We start from the raw sequence: 14,628 nt of genomic DNA, 5'->3' as shown, positions 1-14,628 counted from the left end.
ATTGTTGTGGGCTTCTGAAGGTGGAGGCCTCCAGGAGCCAACATCAGAGAGAAAAAGTTTGGAGGCTTTGCAAGTAGCCAAGTGACTATAACTGTTTCTGGTTTTCTTGCTGTTATGGCCTGGTGGAGAAGATGGAGACCTAGAGCCAGGCATCTTACTGAGCTGCGGCCTGGAGGAGAAGGGGAAGACCTGAGAGCCAGGTGTCTTACTGAGCAGTGGCCTGGCAGAAAAGATGAAGACCCAGAACTGGGCATGAGTGTGGCCACTTGTCAGGTCGTTTGGCCACTGCTGTTTTGAGCGTCACTTGTCTGGTGCTGGGCTGGGGCATCCCTGCAGCTCATGAAGCATCTGCTGTTGTGTCTTTTACTGTCTTCATGAGTTGTGATCTGGTCTATAGTGTGGCTGTTGCATGTCCACAGTGGCAAGAAGACGCCATCTCAGACAAGTGGCCTATTCTTTGTGAGAGGAGCTCAGCATTCTCAGTGGTGTTAAGATGCCATTTTAACTGCTTTTGTGCAGGACTGAATAACACTGCACATACCAGGAGGTAAAGACCACTTTTGGCCTCAGTAACTCTGTTTTTCCCCAGTTTGTTTTTCCCCTTTGTTGTTCTTTGAGCCTGAGTAGTTTTGCAATTGTGCATGTAGGTGAAGAACTCAGACAGTGACCAGTAAACTATTTGGGCAGTGTCCTTGGCCAGTTTTAGTGCCCCTTGCTACCCCGTATCAATGCTCATGGAGGCAGCTCCAATCCGATGAGAATGACTGGGACACCTGGGCAATGAAATAGCCTACCAATCTGACTTCCACCACAAATCTTTCTGGTAAAAATTCTGAAGAGGGACGGATGGAGAGTAAGAGAATTAGAAAATGAAACGCAAAACTTCACAGGTCTGGAGATTTAAAATACTACAAAAGTCTTCATGCAGGAGGGAGAAAGGGACCGACTGGCTATTGAGAGTGCTTAATAACTCGCTCTGAGCTACACCTCAGCACCACAGAAGTGAAACAACTAATTAGTATTTCCAAAGACCCCAAAATGCATAACTTTTTAAACTGTGTTTATTGAAGTAATGTTGGTTTACAATTCTGCCCTTGCTTTAGGGGCATAGTTCCACACCTTAAATCTGTATATTGCTTTGGGCAAGATGACCCAAAACAGATATATAACCTTTTTTTTTTTTTTTTAATAGAGGCATGTTTTATTTATTTATTTATTTGTTTGCTTGTTTGTTTTGTTTATACATGCACTGGGTACAGTCAGAAGCGCGGGAGGGTGAGAGAATTCACCAGAGCCAGAGCAGGGAGCAGAGCAGGCAGAAGGACCGAAGTACACTGCTGAGGGGAGCAGTGGGCGGCAGGAGAGGTCTGCGCGCCATGTGGGACCCTCCTCCGGTGGCCGAGGAGCAGCCAGGGATAGAACCGGCACTGCAGAGGCTGCGGTCAGCTTCGCAAACCAGCGCTCAACTGCTGCGCCACCGGGGAGGCCCTATATATAACCTTTTAAAAGAGTCTGAGGGGCAAATTTTTAAGAGATAAGGGTGACTCTAAAACCTCCCACTGATGAGGAACCACCCAGGATTAGCTAACAAGAAAGATGACTGCCTGGGAATATCCCAAACCATAATTGGGGTTACCTGTGGGTCTGCTAATTCTGAGCAGTCTGCTTGGCCACCATTTTTTGTTACTTACAGTTTTGCATTCCTATGCAAGGTCAGAATTTCCCTGTCAATCAGTTTTAGGAGCCTGACCCTATAAGATGTCTTTCAAATCAATCAAATCCCAAAGTATGATTGGGAAAAACCCCAGAGGGCCATTGACTGATGTATGTCAAGGGGCCCCAGAAGATGATCAGTGGACCACCTTGATAAGATTGAAACCATGGCTGGGTAACTAGGGCTTGATTTCAATCTCAATACTGAGTCATCAAGCAGATAAGAAGTGCCTGGAGGGCAGACTCATGACCCCTGATGCTATAGATGACATAGCACATTTTCTGGTTTCACTCTCTTTTCTCTTTGTTCACCTTCCCCACACTACTGATGCTGATTATTCTAAAAATAAAAAGGCCAGAATGTTGCTCTTTTGGCAGCATCCTGTATTGTCCATCTTGCTCTATGACTCCCATTTGTCAGTGTGGTGTTGTCAATGCAACAGTTACCTATGATAAGGGAGTGCTAAACCCAAAGACACCAGTCCTATAGATATAGAGGGATAATACTTTCCCCTGTTTACTTGGATTTTTATAGACCATTCATCCTACCCTTCTGTTATTGTTATTACCACAAAGTCTCAATTTAAAGAAAGACACTTAATTGCTAACTCCTCTAAAATTGGTCTGGTGGAATGGGTTGATCACTTCCTTAAATATAGCAACTCAAATGATCCAGCTTTAATCTCCAGTTCTAAAGGGACTCGAACTGACCCAGAATCCAGAGAATTCTTCTCACAGAGATCCTCCACCCCAATTACAGGACTGTATGCCTCCACTTCATGGAGACCTTACATACTATTCTAGAGCCCCTGAAAGGAATAGCCATCATGACTAGCTATAAAAAGATGTTATCTAGTCTACACATTTTACAGTACCAAGACAACCTACAACCTCAAGACTAACACTTGGGTGCCATGCTCCAAATCCACTTCAAAGAAAAGTCTTCCCACCTCTTGGTTTTAGACTTCCCATGTCAGCCCTATAGGGAAATAGCACCTGAAATGATTCTAAAGAGCAAAGGAACTGGTACTGACAGTTCCTCTATTTGGAGGACAAAAATTATCCCCTACCCCCCAAACTTATTCACTTTATACCCAGAAATTTGTATGTTTAGATTTTTACTCATTTTACCCCACACCCCACCACTGGCAACTACCAGTCCATTCTCTGCACCTATGAACAGTGATTTTTAGATTTCTTTTAGATTCCAAATATAGGTGAGATTGTATGACAGGTCCTTGTCTTTCTCTGTCTCAATTATTTTACTCAGCATACTGTCTTCAATGTCTGTCCATGTTGTCATAAATGGATAGCTTCCTTTTCATGGTTGAATAATTTCCCACCCTACACATGCCACATTTTCTTTAATCCACTGATGCACACTAAATTTGTTCCCATATCTTTGCTATTAGAAATAATGTTGCCATGAGCATGGAGTGCAGATATCTCCTTGACACAGTATCTTTGTTTTCTTTAGATATGTAACTGCTGGATCACATGGTAGTTCTGTTTTTAGTTCTTTGAAAACCCTGCATACTGGTGATGGTGATTGCTTCTCCAATTTACATACAACAAGAACTGGTTGTATGTAAGATAGCAGTCCAGTTTCATTATTTTGCAAATGACTGTCCAGTTTTCCCAGCACCGTTTGTTGGAAAGACTATCCTTTCCCCGTTGTATATTCTTGGATCCTTTGTTGTAAATTAATTATTCATGTGTGACTTTACTTCTGGTGCCTCAACTCTGTTCCATTGATTTAAATGGTTTCATGCCAATATCATACTGTTTTAATTACTGTGGCTTTGTGTATATTTTAAAATCAGTGAGCACAGTGCCTCCAGTTTGTTCTTCCTTCTCAATATTGCCTTGGCTATTCAGAGTCTTTTGTGGCTTCATACAAATTTTAAGATTGTTCCTGCCATTCCTGTGAAAAGTATCAATGGAATTTTGATAAGGATTGTTTTGAGTAGTATGGGCATTTTAATAATATTAATTCTTTTAATGATTAACATGAAATAAATTTTCATTAATTTGTGTCTGTCCATTTCTTTCATCTACATCTTAGAGTTTTCAGCATTCAGGTCTTTCAAATCTTTGGTTAAATTTGTTCCCAGACATGTTATTCTTTATGATGCAATTTTAAATGAAATTACATGCTTAATTTCTGTTTTTAATACTTTGTTGTTTGTTGTATAGAAATGCAACTGAGTTTTGTATATTTGTTTTGTGTCCTGCAACTTCACTGAATTAATAGTTCTAACGGGGTTTTTTTTTGGTGGAATATATTTATGATTTTAATATCTAATATAAAATTCAAAAAGAATAAATTTTACTTCTACTTTTCTTATTTAGCTGTATTTTATTTATTTTTACATGCATAATCATTCTGACTCAGACATTCAATACTATGTTGAATCAAAGTGACACGAGTAGGCATACTTGTCTTGTCCTAGATCTTGAAGGGAAACCTTTTATCTTTCCATTGTTAAGTATGATGTTAACATGAGCTTGCTTCATGTTCTTTATTATGTTAAAGTATGTTCCCACTATACACACTTCACTGAGAGTTTTTATCATAAATGAATGTTGAATCTTGTCAAATACTTTTTCTGTATCTATTTGTATGATCATATTTGTTTTATTTTTATTTTGTTAAGATTATGACCCTTGGAATATATCCCACTTGATGGTACATAATGGTTTTAATAAATTGATGAATTTGGTTTTTTACCATTTGGTTGAGGTTTTTGCATCTATGTTCATCATAGACTGCAGTGACCTGCAATTTTCTTCCTTCCTTTCTTCCTCCTTCCCACATTCCCTCCCTCCCTCCTCCTTCCTCGCTTTCCTTTCTTTTTCGTTCCTTTCCTTTTTTCTTGGATGTCCTTGTCTGGTTTGGTATGAGAATAATATTAACTTCATAAATGAGTTTAGAAGACCTCTCTCCACTATTTTTTTGGAAAGGACTTTTACTAATTCAATCTTTTTTATTAATCAGGCTGTTCAGATTTTTTTTGTTTCTTCTTGATTCAGTCTTGGTAGGCTGTGTGTTTCTAGAAATTTGTCCATTTCTTCTAGGTTATCCAATTTGGGGTATATTATTAGTCATTATAGTTTCTTATGATCTTTGTACTTCTGTGTATCAGTCATAACATCTTTTCATTTCTGACTTTATTTATTTGAGTCTCTCTCTTTGGTGAGTTTTGCCAAAAGTTGATCTATTTTGCTTACATTGAGGGGAAAAAACTCATAATTTCATTCATCTTTTATCTGGACATTCCAGGAGTAATCTTATCTCTAAAATAAGGGATTATTTTAATGAGGAGCCCAATCTCAATGGCCTGGAGACCTTCAGGGAATTCTGAAGCTTTTTCTGCCCCAAACAATTTCCCTATTCTGTGGAGTTGGCAACCCCACAAAACATTACCCTAGAGATTTAATGATTGTCCAGAGGACGTTCACATTCCAGGTATAATCTCCTATTTATGACTCAATACATTGAGAAAAAGCAACAACCTGACATTCCTGGCTTTAATAGACACAAGAATCCAAGGCACAACAATTCCAGGCAACTGTTCTAAGTTTCCCAAGGGAACATCCTACAACCTACAAAGTATTTCAGGTAAAACTGTAAAGATAATACCAGGTTAAGCTAGATATGTCTACTGTGTCTACCATATTTCTAAATGTGTCTACTGTATTTCTAAAAGAGTTGCCAAGATGGTGACACACTGGCTCTCTCTTTTTCTGTTATAGGGATGGAAGCTCTCAGCCAGTGATATGCCTGGTGGGATAACCCCAAACTCCTGGCTTTTTTAATGGAATTGTCAAATAGGAAACTGTTGAATTGCCTCCTGCACAAAAACAGTAGACATAAGTGTATATCAGGTTGAGTGCAGCACTTTGAAGCTGTCAGCAGCTTCTGCAGCGCGGGTTTGATTCCCAGTCAGCCAGGAAGAAACCCACATGGCGCGGCAGACCTCTGCTGCCTCACTCACTGTTCCCTTCAGCAGTGTCTTTTGTCCATCTGCCTATTCTGCTCCCCACTTTGTCTCTGGAGAATTCTCTCACCTTCCTATGCCTCTGACCTGCACCCCAGTTCTTGTATAAATAAATAAATCTTAAAAAAAAAGTGTGTATCAGTTGAAGCAAGGTAAAAAGGTAAAGAGGCTTTTGACTCATCATCAGAGATATGATGGACACTGGGGCCAAATGGCCCACCATCTTACCCTTTAGTAACCCCTTCTGGCCAGTGTTTAAACCAGCCACCAATGAATGAAGATTAACAACTGACCATTGAAACTTAAATGCAGAAGATTCCTTATGTTAGGCTCCATTGCCAATCTTATGGAGATAATATCCAAACAGTTCAGGTCTCCCTGTTCTAAATTTGGCCAACTTGCTTTATTCATACCTAGTAAGTGAAGACTCACAACCTCAATTTACTTTCACTTTCAAAGGCTCTCAGTGGAACTTTATTCAGCTGCCTCTGGATTATCCAAATAATCCTGCCAGCACATATACAGCCTATGTAGACAACACTAAATTGACTTAAACTAGCTGCTGCCACCTTGCCATTTTGTAGATGACATTCTACACAGGGCCCTCAAGTATGCCAGCAGAGAAGACTTGCACCTAGTAACACAGCATTCAGAGCAGAGGAGATGGGTCACTGCCCAGTATAAGGTCTAAGAACTGGCCACTACTGTCAAGTTTCTTGATATAGTGAGGGCCAAGAAATTCCTCTCACTGTAAAATAGTAACTTCCAGAATCAAGCCTCCCACTCCATCACTGCAGGCACAGCATGTTAGGTCTCTTCACCTTTTGGAGATGACACATTCCACATTTATATATTCTACTTAGGCATGGTGATACTTTAGCTTCTTTTCATTTGGAGAAAAAGCCTTATAACTATTCCAGAAAGCCATACAATATACTCTAGCCTTAGTCCTTCTGGGCTCAGACTTTTGGATTGAATTACTGATGACACTTGATTATATCTCATGGAGTCTCTGGACTAAGTACTGTTGTGCTTGGCTGCTACTGATATCTAAACCAAACACCTGCCCCAGAGAGCAGCCCAATATACACCACTAATGGGGTGCAGGTCATGTTGCTTCACAAGTCCCCTTCCTACCTTGAGTCAGGGATTGAAACCAGCAGGAACTTGGTACCGCCACTGAGTCCTTACTGCTAAAGTGGGAATGGAATCTTCAGGAAGGGCTAAACAAGATGACAAGGACTTTTTCAAATTACAAGAGGGATGGCATCCTCATCATAATCCCTTGCCTACTGACTTTGACATGCAGCTAGTGGCACAGCTACTGCCAGTTCCTCTAGAAGTCTGGGGAACATCTTGGGACAAACTCTCTGACATAAAAAGAACTGAATAGTCTTTACATCATGGTACACATATGCAATGCATAAACCAACAGCGACAATGCCATTGTATACAACACAGCCCTCAGGAAACTTGCAGCATATCATCCTGCTAGCAGCATATTTAGGTTACAAGGGCTTTACTGGCTTGGCCTGACTGACAGAGTCAGGCCAATGTGCCCAGACTGACCAATGGGTCAGAAAAATGAGACTCCCCAGGACACACATTTTTACTGATTACTGGGTGGTATCCAAAGGGCTCACAGTCTGGTCTGGCCAATGGCAAAAGGATATTTCATGATACAGGAAAAACCTGTCTGGGCACCTCCTTTTGGAAAGATTTAATCAACCTTCTCAAGCTAATTGTGGTCACTCATCTTCCTGCACACACCCAGCATCAAACACTAAAGTAGTATTATGATAACACAAAAGACTCCTTATCCAAATTAATATTTGTTTCGAGACCACACACAAGTCACTTCCCGGAGTTCCAGACACAGCCTTGGACACACCTGTTCCTCCCAAAGCCGCACCCCTTAGCGGAGTAGGTCCGGTCTCATCGCGATGGGGAAAATGGCCTCACTCACTGACTGGACGCACCTGGCTCAAGGCAAAGTGGTGGTAGATAATTGTCTTCTTTGCTCCCAAACACATCTCTAGAAAGCTTCCATATGGAGACATGTGGCTCCTGACAACCAACCTCACGAACAAAGGCAAATTGATTTGTATGAGATCATTGCTGCCCTCTGCTGGAGATAATAGGTATGTAACCATCCCAATACCGTCCCCAAGGGCTACTTCCTCCTGAAAGGCTGCTTTCCCTTGTATGATCTTTTTCACCAGCTATGTGCTCATCCCCTCTGGCCAACCAGACAGCACAGATGCAGATCAAGGGATCCATTACATCTTCCAAATTGTTGAATCTTCAGAAAGTGGAAAGTGGGCCTCCCCGGTGGCGCAGCGGTTGAACACTGGGCTGCGAAGCTGCCCGCAGCCTCTGCAGCACCAGTTCGATCCCCGGCTGCCGGGCGAGGGTCCCACATGGTGCGCAGACCTTTCCTGCCGCCCGCTGCTCCCCTCAGCAGTGTAATTCGTCAGTCTGTCTGTTCTGTTCCCAGCTGTGACCCTGGTGATTTCTCTCACCCTCCCGCGTTTCTGACTGTACCCAGTGCTTGTATAAATAAATAAATAAATCTTAAAAAAAAGAAAGAAAGAAAAAGAAACTGGAAACGTGTAGAATTTCCACTTAGTTAACTAGCCTCAGGTGGCAGTGAAAGTACAAAAATAAAATACAATCAGGGAAAAAGGTTTTTTCCTCTGTCAGTCGTTACCATAACCTTTAGATCACTAACATAGCAAGTTCTCTGAGAGGCACACATCCTCCTGCCTGTCACTGACACCACACACCTTTTTACAGGGGCACCCCTGATGATCTGCAGGAGCTCACTGAGACCTGCTTAGCGAGCAGTATGGCCTCTGCAAACACACACACGCATCATGTCGCATGTGCCCAAATACACACACATGCAAAAGCATTAAAGTGAAAACGGTTCATATAGGAAGTCCCAGAAAGGTTTTTTTTAGGTTTAAACAAATACTCAGACTCACAAATAGGCCACTTGATGCTCAGATTCATAGAGGGTAAATAGCTTAGAAAACTACAGACAGGGATAGAAGTATGTCAAGGAGGAAGCTTCAGAAGGTTGTCTTCAGTGGGGAAGTTCTATAACGCCCAAGTGACAGCTTAGGTGCATCGACATGAATTTACACCTGTGTCTGCCCTGGCTTAGGGTCCTCATCCCTTGGAGCCAGTGCTTCTCACAACAGTTCCAAAGGTACAGTTTTCAAGCTCCCTGCAAGACACACTCAGTCACAAGTTCAGAGATGCCCACACAATGTGTTCCCAACTTTTTTTTTATCGTTCCATCAAATATTCTTCCCAAGCAAGATACAATTTACCAAGTAAAAGTCATTTATACTGGTGACCAGGCCACAATCTTCCTTTATCAGGTTTCCAGAAAAGAGAAAATTAGCCTAAGATTAAATTTATGATGGAGAGGTGGAAAGGATGTGGAATGTTTATCTGTGAAAATCAAACTAATTTACAGTCATGTGGGAAAGAGAGCCAAACTCAATCCTATCTGCAAAAATTTCCAACAGTGATATAAATGATTTATCTTAAATCAATGTGGGAATTTTAATTATTACATAAACCAAGCAATCTAATTGTTGAATTAAGATATGTTAGTATAACTTAAAGAAATTATAGGATTGTTTGTTCATTAAAGTTAAGCAATTAATTCATGGGGTATGCTATAATTCATACACAATGCCCAGGTAGACCTCCTCCAATGAGAATATCTAAGGAAAGCATAGCAAACAATGATTTTCAGCCTAATTAGAATTTTTTTTAGTGTTTATAACCCAGCTTTCACAAAAACACAGAGGGTCTGCCACTAACTCTCACTGTAATGTGTTTCCATTGATTCTTTTTTTTTAATTTTTAATTTTATTTATTTATTTATACATGCACTGGGTACAGTCAGAAGCGCGGGAGGGTGAGAAAATTCACCAGAGCCAGAGCGGGGAGCAGAGCAGGCAGAAGGACTGAGGTACACTGCTGAGGGGAGCAGCGGGCGGCAGAAGAGGTCTGCGTGCCATGTGGGACCCTCCCTCCGGTGGCCGGGGAGCAGCCGGGGATCGAACCAGCACTGCAGAGGCTGCAGGCAGCTTCACAGCCCAGCGCTCAACCGCTGCGCCACCAGGGGAGGCCCTGTTTCCGTTGATTCTATTCTCACTGATGTGTTTCAGATGTACGGCCTCCTTAAACATGCATTGGAACAAGAGTCTGTGAAAGAGTGGTCAACACTTTCCAAAACTTTTTGTTTTTGTTTGCTTGTGTGTTTGTTTGGCTAAGAAATGTTCTTATTTTTCTACAGTACAGAACTATCTCCTTTAATGAGCCCTTTGTTAGAGTCCTTCCCCTAGCAACACATGTGTCATAGCAAACAGTTTTTTTTTCTGATTGGCTGCAGATCAAAAGATTTGCATTTTTATTAGTCAAATTGTTTAATACCCTATATTCTCTGTTATTCCTATTTCTGCCCACTCTTAAGCTCTACAGACCTCAAAGTATTCATGAAGAAAATAGCCATAAGCGGAGGCCCAATGCTAGGATTTTTCATCGCAGCTGTCCTGGTGAGACTTCAAGAAACATGGGCTATCAAAGGTAGGTGTGGGGAGAATCAGGATTAAGGACAAGAGTTCTGAGAGCACTGGGGATGAACTGTGCACATCTGTAAACCTGTCTATGGTGTGAAAGACAACGTGGTGGGTGTGATGTGTGTTAAATCTAATATTATAATAAATTTTACTTGGGAGTGTTCTCACCACAAACTAAGTCAAAATTAGAAGAATACAGCTGGCTTGTAGATTGATTAATATCACTAATTTGTGATTAGCCAAACTTAAGGGGAAAATATTTTCTGGTAGGTATTAACAAGCTCCATTTCTAGGCTTTAATTTCCCTTTCTGGAAAATTAGCAAAGTTTAAAATGTGACGTAATGTGAGAATTAAGTGAGAAAAAATATGAAAAATTCTTGACACCTGATCTGAACTGAATATAAGGTAGTTGTTTTTTAGTGTTTTGTTGTTTTTCTTGTCATTGTTGTTTAACATATGAACCCTGTCAGCATATTTTGAGCACAAACATAGTCTTAAAGATCACTAAAATAGAAAGTCACTAAAAAGCTACCAATTGCCCAAAGGAAGAGGAAGAACAGGTTTGCTCTATGACTTGCCTTTATTTTACTGCCGCTTGGGACAGCGATAGTTTCCATTTCAGTGGCTCTTACAATGATTGTTGGGGATTGTCACTTAGTGACATTCCCAAGACAGTAATGAATAAAGAAGTGGAGAATGTATTATTCACTGTCACCACCAGAGCAAGCATTGTGCTCTTTCGATGCTATATTGTGAAAAAGATACCCTTCACTGGACATGACCCATGGAGAATGGCAGGTAGATGGAAATAAGGAAGTAGTAACTCCACTTCAAGATCCATGAAGGAAATTGTAGGTTTCTGTTGCCTAGAAAGAGCCAGATATGGTGATGCATACCTGGAAAGACAGGGACCTTTCCTTTGGGTTGAAAAGGGAACAGCTAGAATGTGTGTGTGTGTGTGTGTGTGGTGTGTGTGTGTACATAGTGGCAAATGTTAAATAAATCCTGGGTTTGTCAATACACAGTGAGACTTTAAAATCCCTTCCTCATCTACATCCACTGCAGGAGTTACATCCTCTCCAATTGTAGTTTTCTTATTTCAAGTTGATCACTTTCTTGGTATATATTACGCTCAGTATCAATCATAATAGAATATATTCCACAGTGGCAGTCTCAATTTAAGCAACTTTAAGAAAAGGTGTGTTGCTGAGGGCAAATCAAACCGAACCCCTCTCTCAGAGGTATCACAGGGTGGGTGTGGGCCCAGGGCAGTGGGTGCTGTACAACACTACAAGGTCTCAAGCTTGAATTCCTGATTACCTCACACCCCAGTCATATTTTTCATGAATCTAACCCTTAAATTCCAAGCAGTTTCTGACTCTAAAGAGGATGTTATAGGCCTGGTGACATACTGTAAAATGACTTACTTTGTCTCATTTAATCTTAAAAACAACAAACCCCTGGTAGAAACATAACCACAGCAGAATTATTATAGGAAGATTACATGTAAATAGGTAAAATATTCTACTCAAGATCATCAGGTAAGTAAGTAGCTCAGTAAGAAGTCAAAATTTAATTTGATTCCAGAGTTCAGAACCCAAACTTTTTTTAAATTAAGTTTATTTATTTTCTTACAGTGTTGTTAATTTTTAGCCAGTATTTTATTTCTTCCTTCAGGCATGGTCCCCATAGTTCTCCCACCACCACAGCATCCGTGATCCATCACCACAGTCCCCTGTGCTCTTCCCTCCCCTGCGGTGACCACTCTCTGCCTCTCCCCCCCCCACCCCACCCCCGCCGCCACAGTATGCCTCTGATTTTTGGTTTGCCTACAAGTTGTCTTTTCCTGATCCTTCTTTCAGTCAGAACCCAAACTTTTCAACAGTGTTTTTCCTCTTCTTAGAGTTACAGTGCTCTCAGAGATGCTCTGGAATTCTGTATTACATGTATTTAAGGCCTAAGGATAGAGCGTGGGAGAACATTTCTCTTTTGGGAACTGCTGCTGGATTTCATTTCCCAGCTGGCAATATGGAGCCAACAGCAGTTTCACAAAAATATGGGTTTTCCAACCTCATTTTCTTCAATAAATCCCCTATAAAACCATCACTTTAGGGCCTCCCCAGTGGCACAGCAGTTGAGTGCTGGGCTGCGAAGCTGCCCGCAGCCTCTGTAGTGCCGCTTAGATCCCCGCCGCAAGGCGAGGGTCCCACATGGCGCACAGACCTCTCCTGAAGTGCCTGCTGCTCCCCTCCGCTGTGTACATCGTCAGTCTGCCTGTTCTGCTCCCCGCTCTGGCTCTGGTGAATTCTCTCACCCTCCCGCACTTCTGACTATACCCAGCGCTTGTATAAATAAATAAATAAATCTTTTTTAAAAAATCACTTTATTTTTCCCCTCAAGACTCTGTTCAGCAAGGATGTCCTTCACCTAAGCTTCACTTCCCACAAATCCTTGGCCCCTTGCTTTCAAGTTTCTACTTGAAAGCATTCTACTTTGCCCTTTTCTTTCAAACTACCACTGCCCACATGTTTGTGCTTCACATCCGGTTTCTCTAATCTCCCCTTTTAGTTCCTCCCTAACCCCCTCCCTGTCTTTGCAGAGGAACATATGATCACCCAGGCTGAGTTTTTCATGGTTGATGACAAAATACCGCCTGAAGAAGAAGGCGAGTTTATGTTTGACTTTGACGGTGATGAGATTTTCCATGTGGATAGGCAAAAGAAGGAGACAGTCTGGCGGCTTGAAGAATTTGGACGTTTTGCCAGCTTTGAGGCTCAGGGTGCACTGGCCAATCTGGCTGTGGACAAAACCAACCTGGGCATCATTAAGAAGCACTCCAACAATACCGCAAGCGCCAATGGTACCTCTTTCTGCTGTACTTGTGGGCATAGAATTATTGCTTTAAATAGATTTGGTAACTGTTATATTTTTGTGACTAATTTTCCTTTTCATGCACTCTTAGATATGGGATTGTGGCTTTAAATAGTGTTTCACTTCTTCGTTAGATTACAGTGATTGGCTTTCTTTCTCAGGGACTTAACTTGCCATAAGCAGCCCTAAATTTTCATGCCACAGGACAAACAACTTCATGGGCCTGTTCCTTTCTTGATGTACTCATATGTCTTGATGTCTATGCAAACAAATCACCCAAAGTCATTGCTTTGAATCTCTCCTGGGGAAGAGCTAGGAATAAGGTTCTTGTATATTTCATACGTCCATTCTGATTCCAGCTCATGGGAGGGGAGGATGTGTGGCAAATATCAGAGGTTATCTGAGACTGTGACATAGACTCTCAAGACATACTATCAACTGCTTTTTCAGCTTTAGTTGGAGGGAGAGGGGTGACCTCAAACAGGAAAGACTAATATTTGTCACTTGTCTGTCTCCCAGTACCGCCAGAGGTGACTATAATCTCAGAAAATCCTGTGAAACTGGGAGAACCCAATATCCTCATCTGTTTCATCGACAAGTTCTCCCCACCAGCCCTCAATGTCACGTGGCTTCAGAATGGAAAACCTGTCACCGTGGGAACCTCAGAGACAGTATTTCTGCCCAGGAAGGATCAATTTTTCCGCAAGTTCTACTATCTTCCCTTCATACCCTCAACTGAGGATGTCTATGACTGCAAGGTGGACCACTGGGGGTTGGAACAACCTCTTGTCAAGCACTGGGGTATGAACCATCCATCAATCCACTTGCTTTTGTGGTATCCTCCTGCAATTCATGTGTCAGGTCCTGAGTCCCCTAACTGTTTCATAACAGATGCTGCAATTCTCATTCCTTATTTTTTCCCATTACCCAGCTTCTCCCATTTTCTAATCTGTAATTCCCTTAATACATCATTATGTCTTCCTCTTCTTTAACTGACTAATAACTATTCTTTTAAGTAAGTACCCCATATAAATTCCACTCTCCAACACACAAATTACTGTTTTATTTTTCACCAGAATTTGAAGAGTCAACCCCCCCTCCAGAGACAACAGAGAACATGGTGTGTATCCTAGGCCTGGTCGTGGGTCTGGTGGGCATCATCGTCGGAACCATCCTCATCATCAAGGGTGTGCACAGAGGCAATGCTGTTGAACGTCGAGGACCTCTGTGAGGCACCTGCAGGTGAGTTTGAGTACTCAGAGAAAGACACATCCCAGGGAAAGAAACAGAGTTGGAACAAAATCATAAGATGCCTTTAAGAGAAAAGGAAGGAGAATCAAATCTCTTGATTTATCTTTGTTAGGACAGAATCAGACATTGACATGATGTGGTATCCCAAAGCTTCATGGTCCTTCATCCCTTTCCATACCTGTGCACCTAG

At 41.7% G+C, this 14,628-nt stretch overlaps 1 protein-coding gene across 1 annotated transcript; it reads left to right on the top strand.

Moving 5' to 3' along the window:
* Positions 1–7,772: 7,772 nt before the first annotated feature.
* LOC311188009 (mamu class II histocompatibility antigen, DR alpha chain) lies at positions 7,773–14,418 on the top strand (the record flags this gene model as incomplete). The annotated part of the gene is made up of 5 exons (XM_084259322.1): positions 7,773–7,855; positions 10,210–10,322; positions 12,916–13,176; positions 13,707–13,988; positions 14,264–14,418. 5 exons carry the CDS (start codon positions 7,773–7,775, stop codon positions 14,416–14,418), a joined length of 894 nt encoding a protein of 297 aa, XP_084115448.1.
* Between the last annotated feature and the right edge of the window lie 210 nt (positions 14,419–14,628).

Source organism: Talpa europaea (assembly GCF_964194135.1).
Source record: "Talpa europaea genome assembly, chromosome: 2".
Classification (NCBI taxonomy): Eukaryota; Metazoa; Chordata; class Mammalia; order Eulipotyphla; family Talpidae; genus Talpa; species Talpa europaea.
The sequence above is the reverse complement of the archived record's forward strand: the minus strand, read 5'-3'. Positions and strand labels throughout refer to the sequence as shown.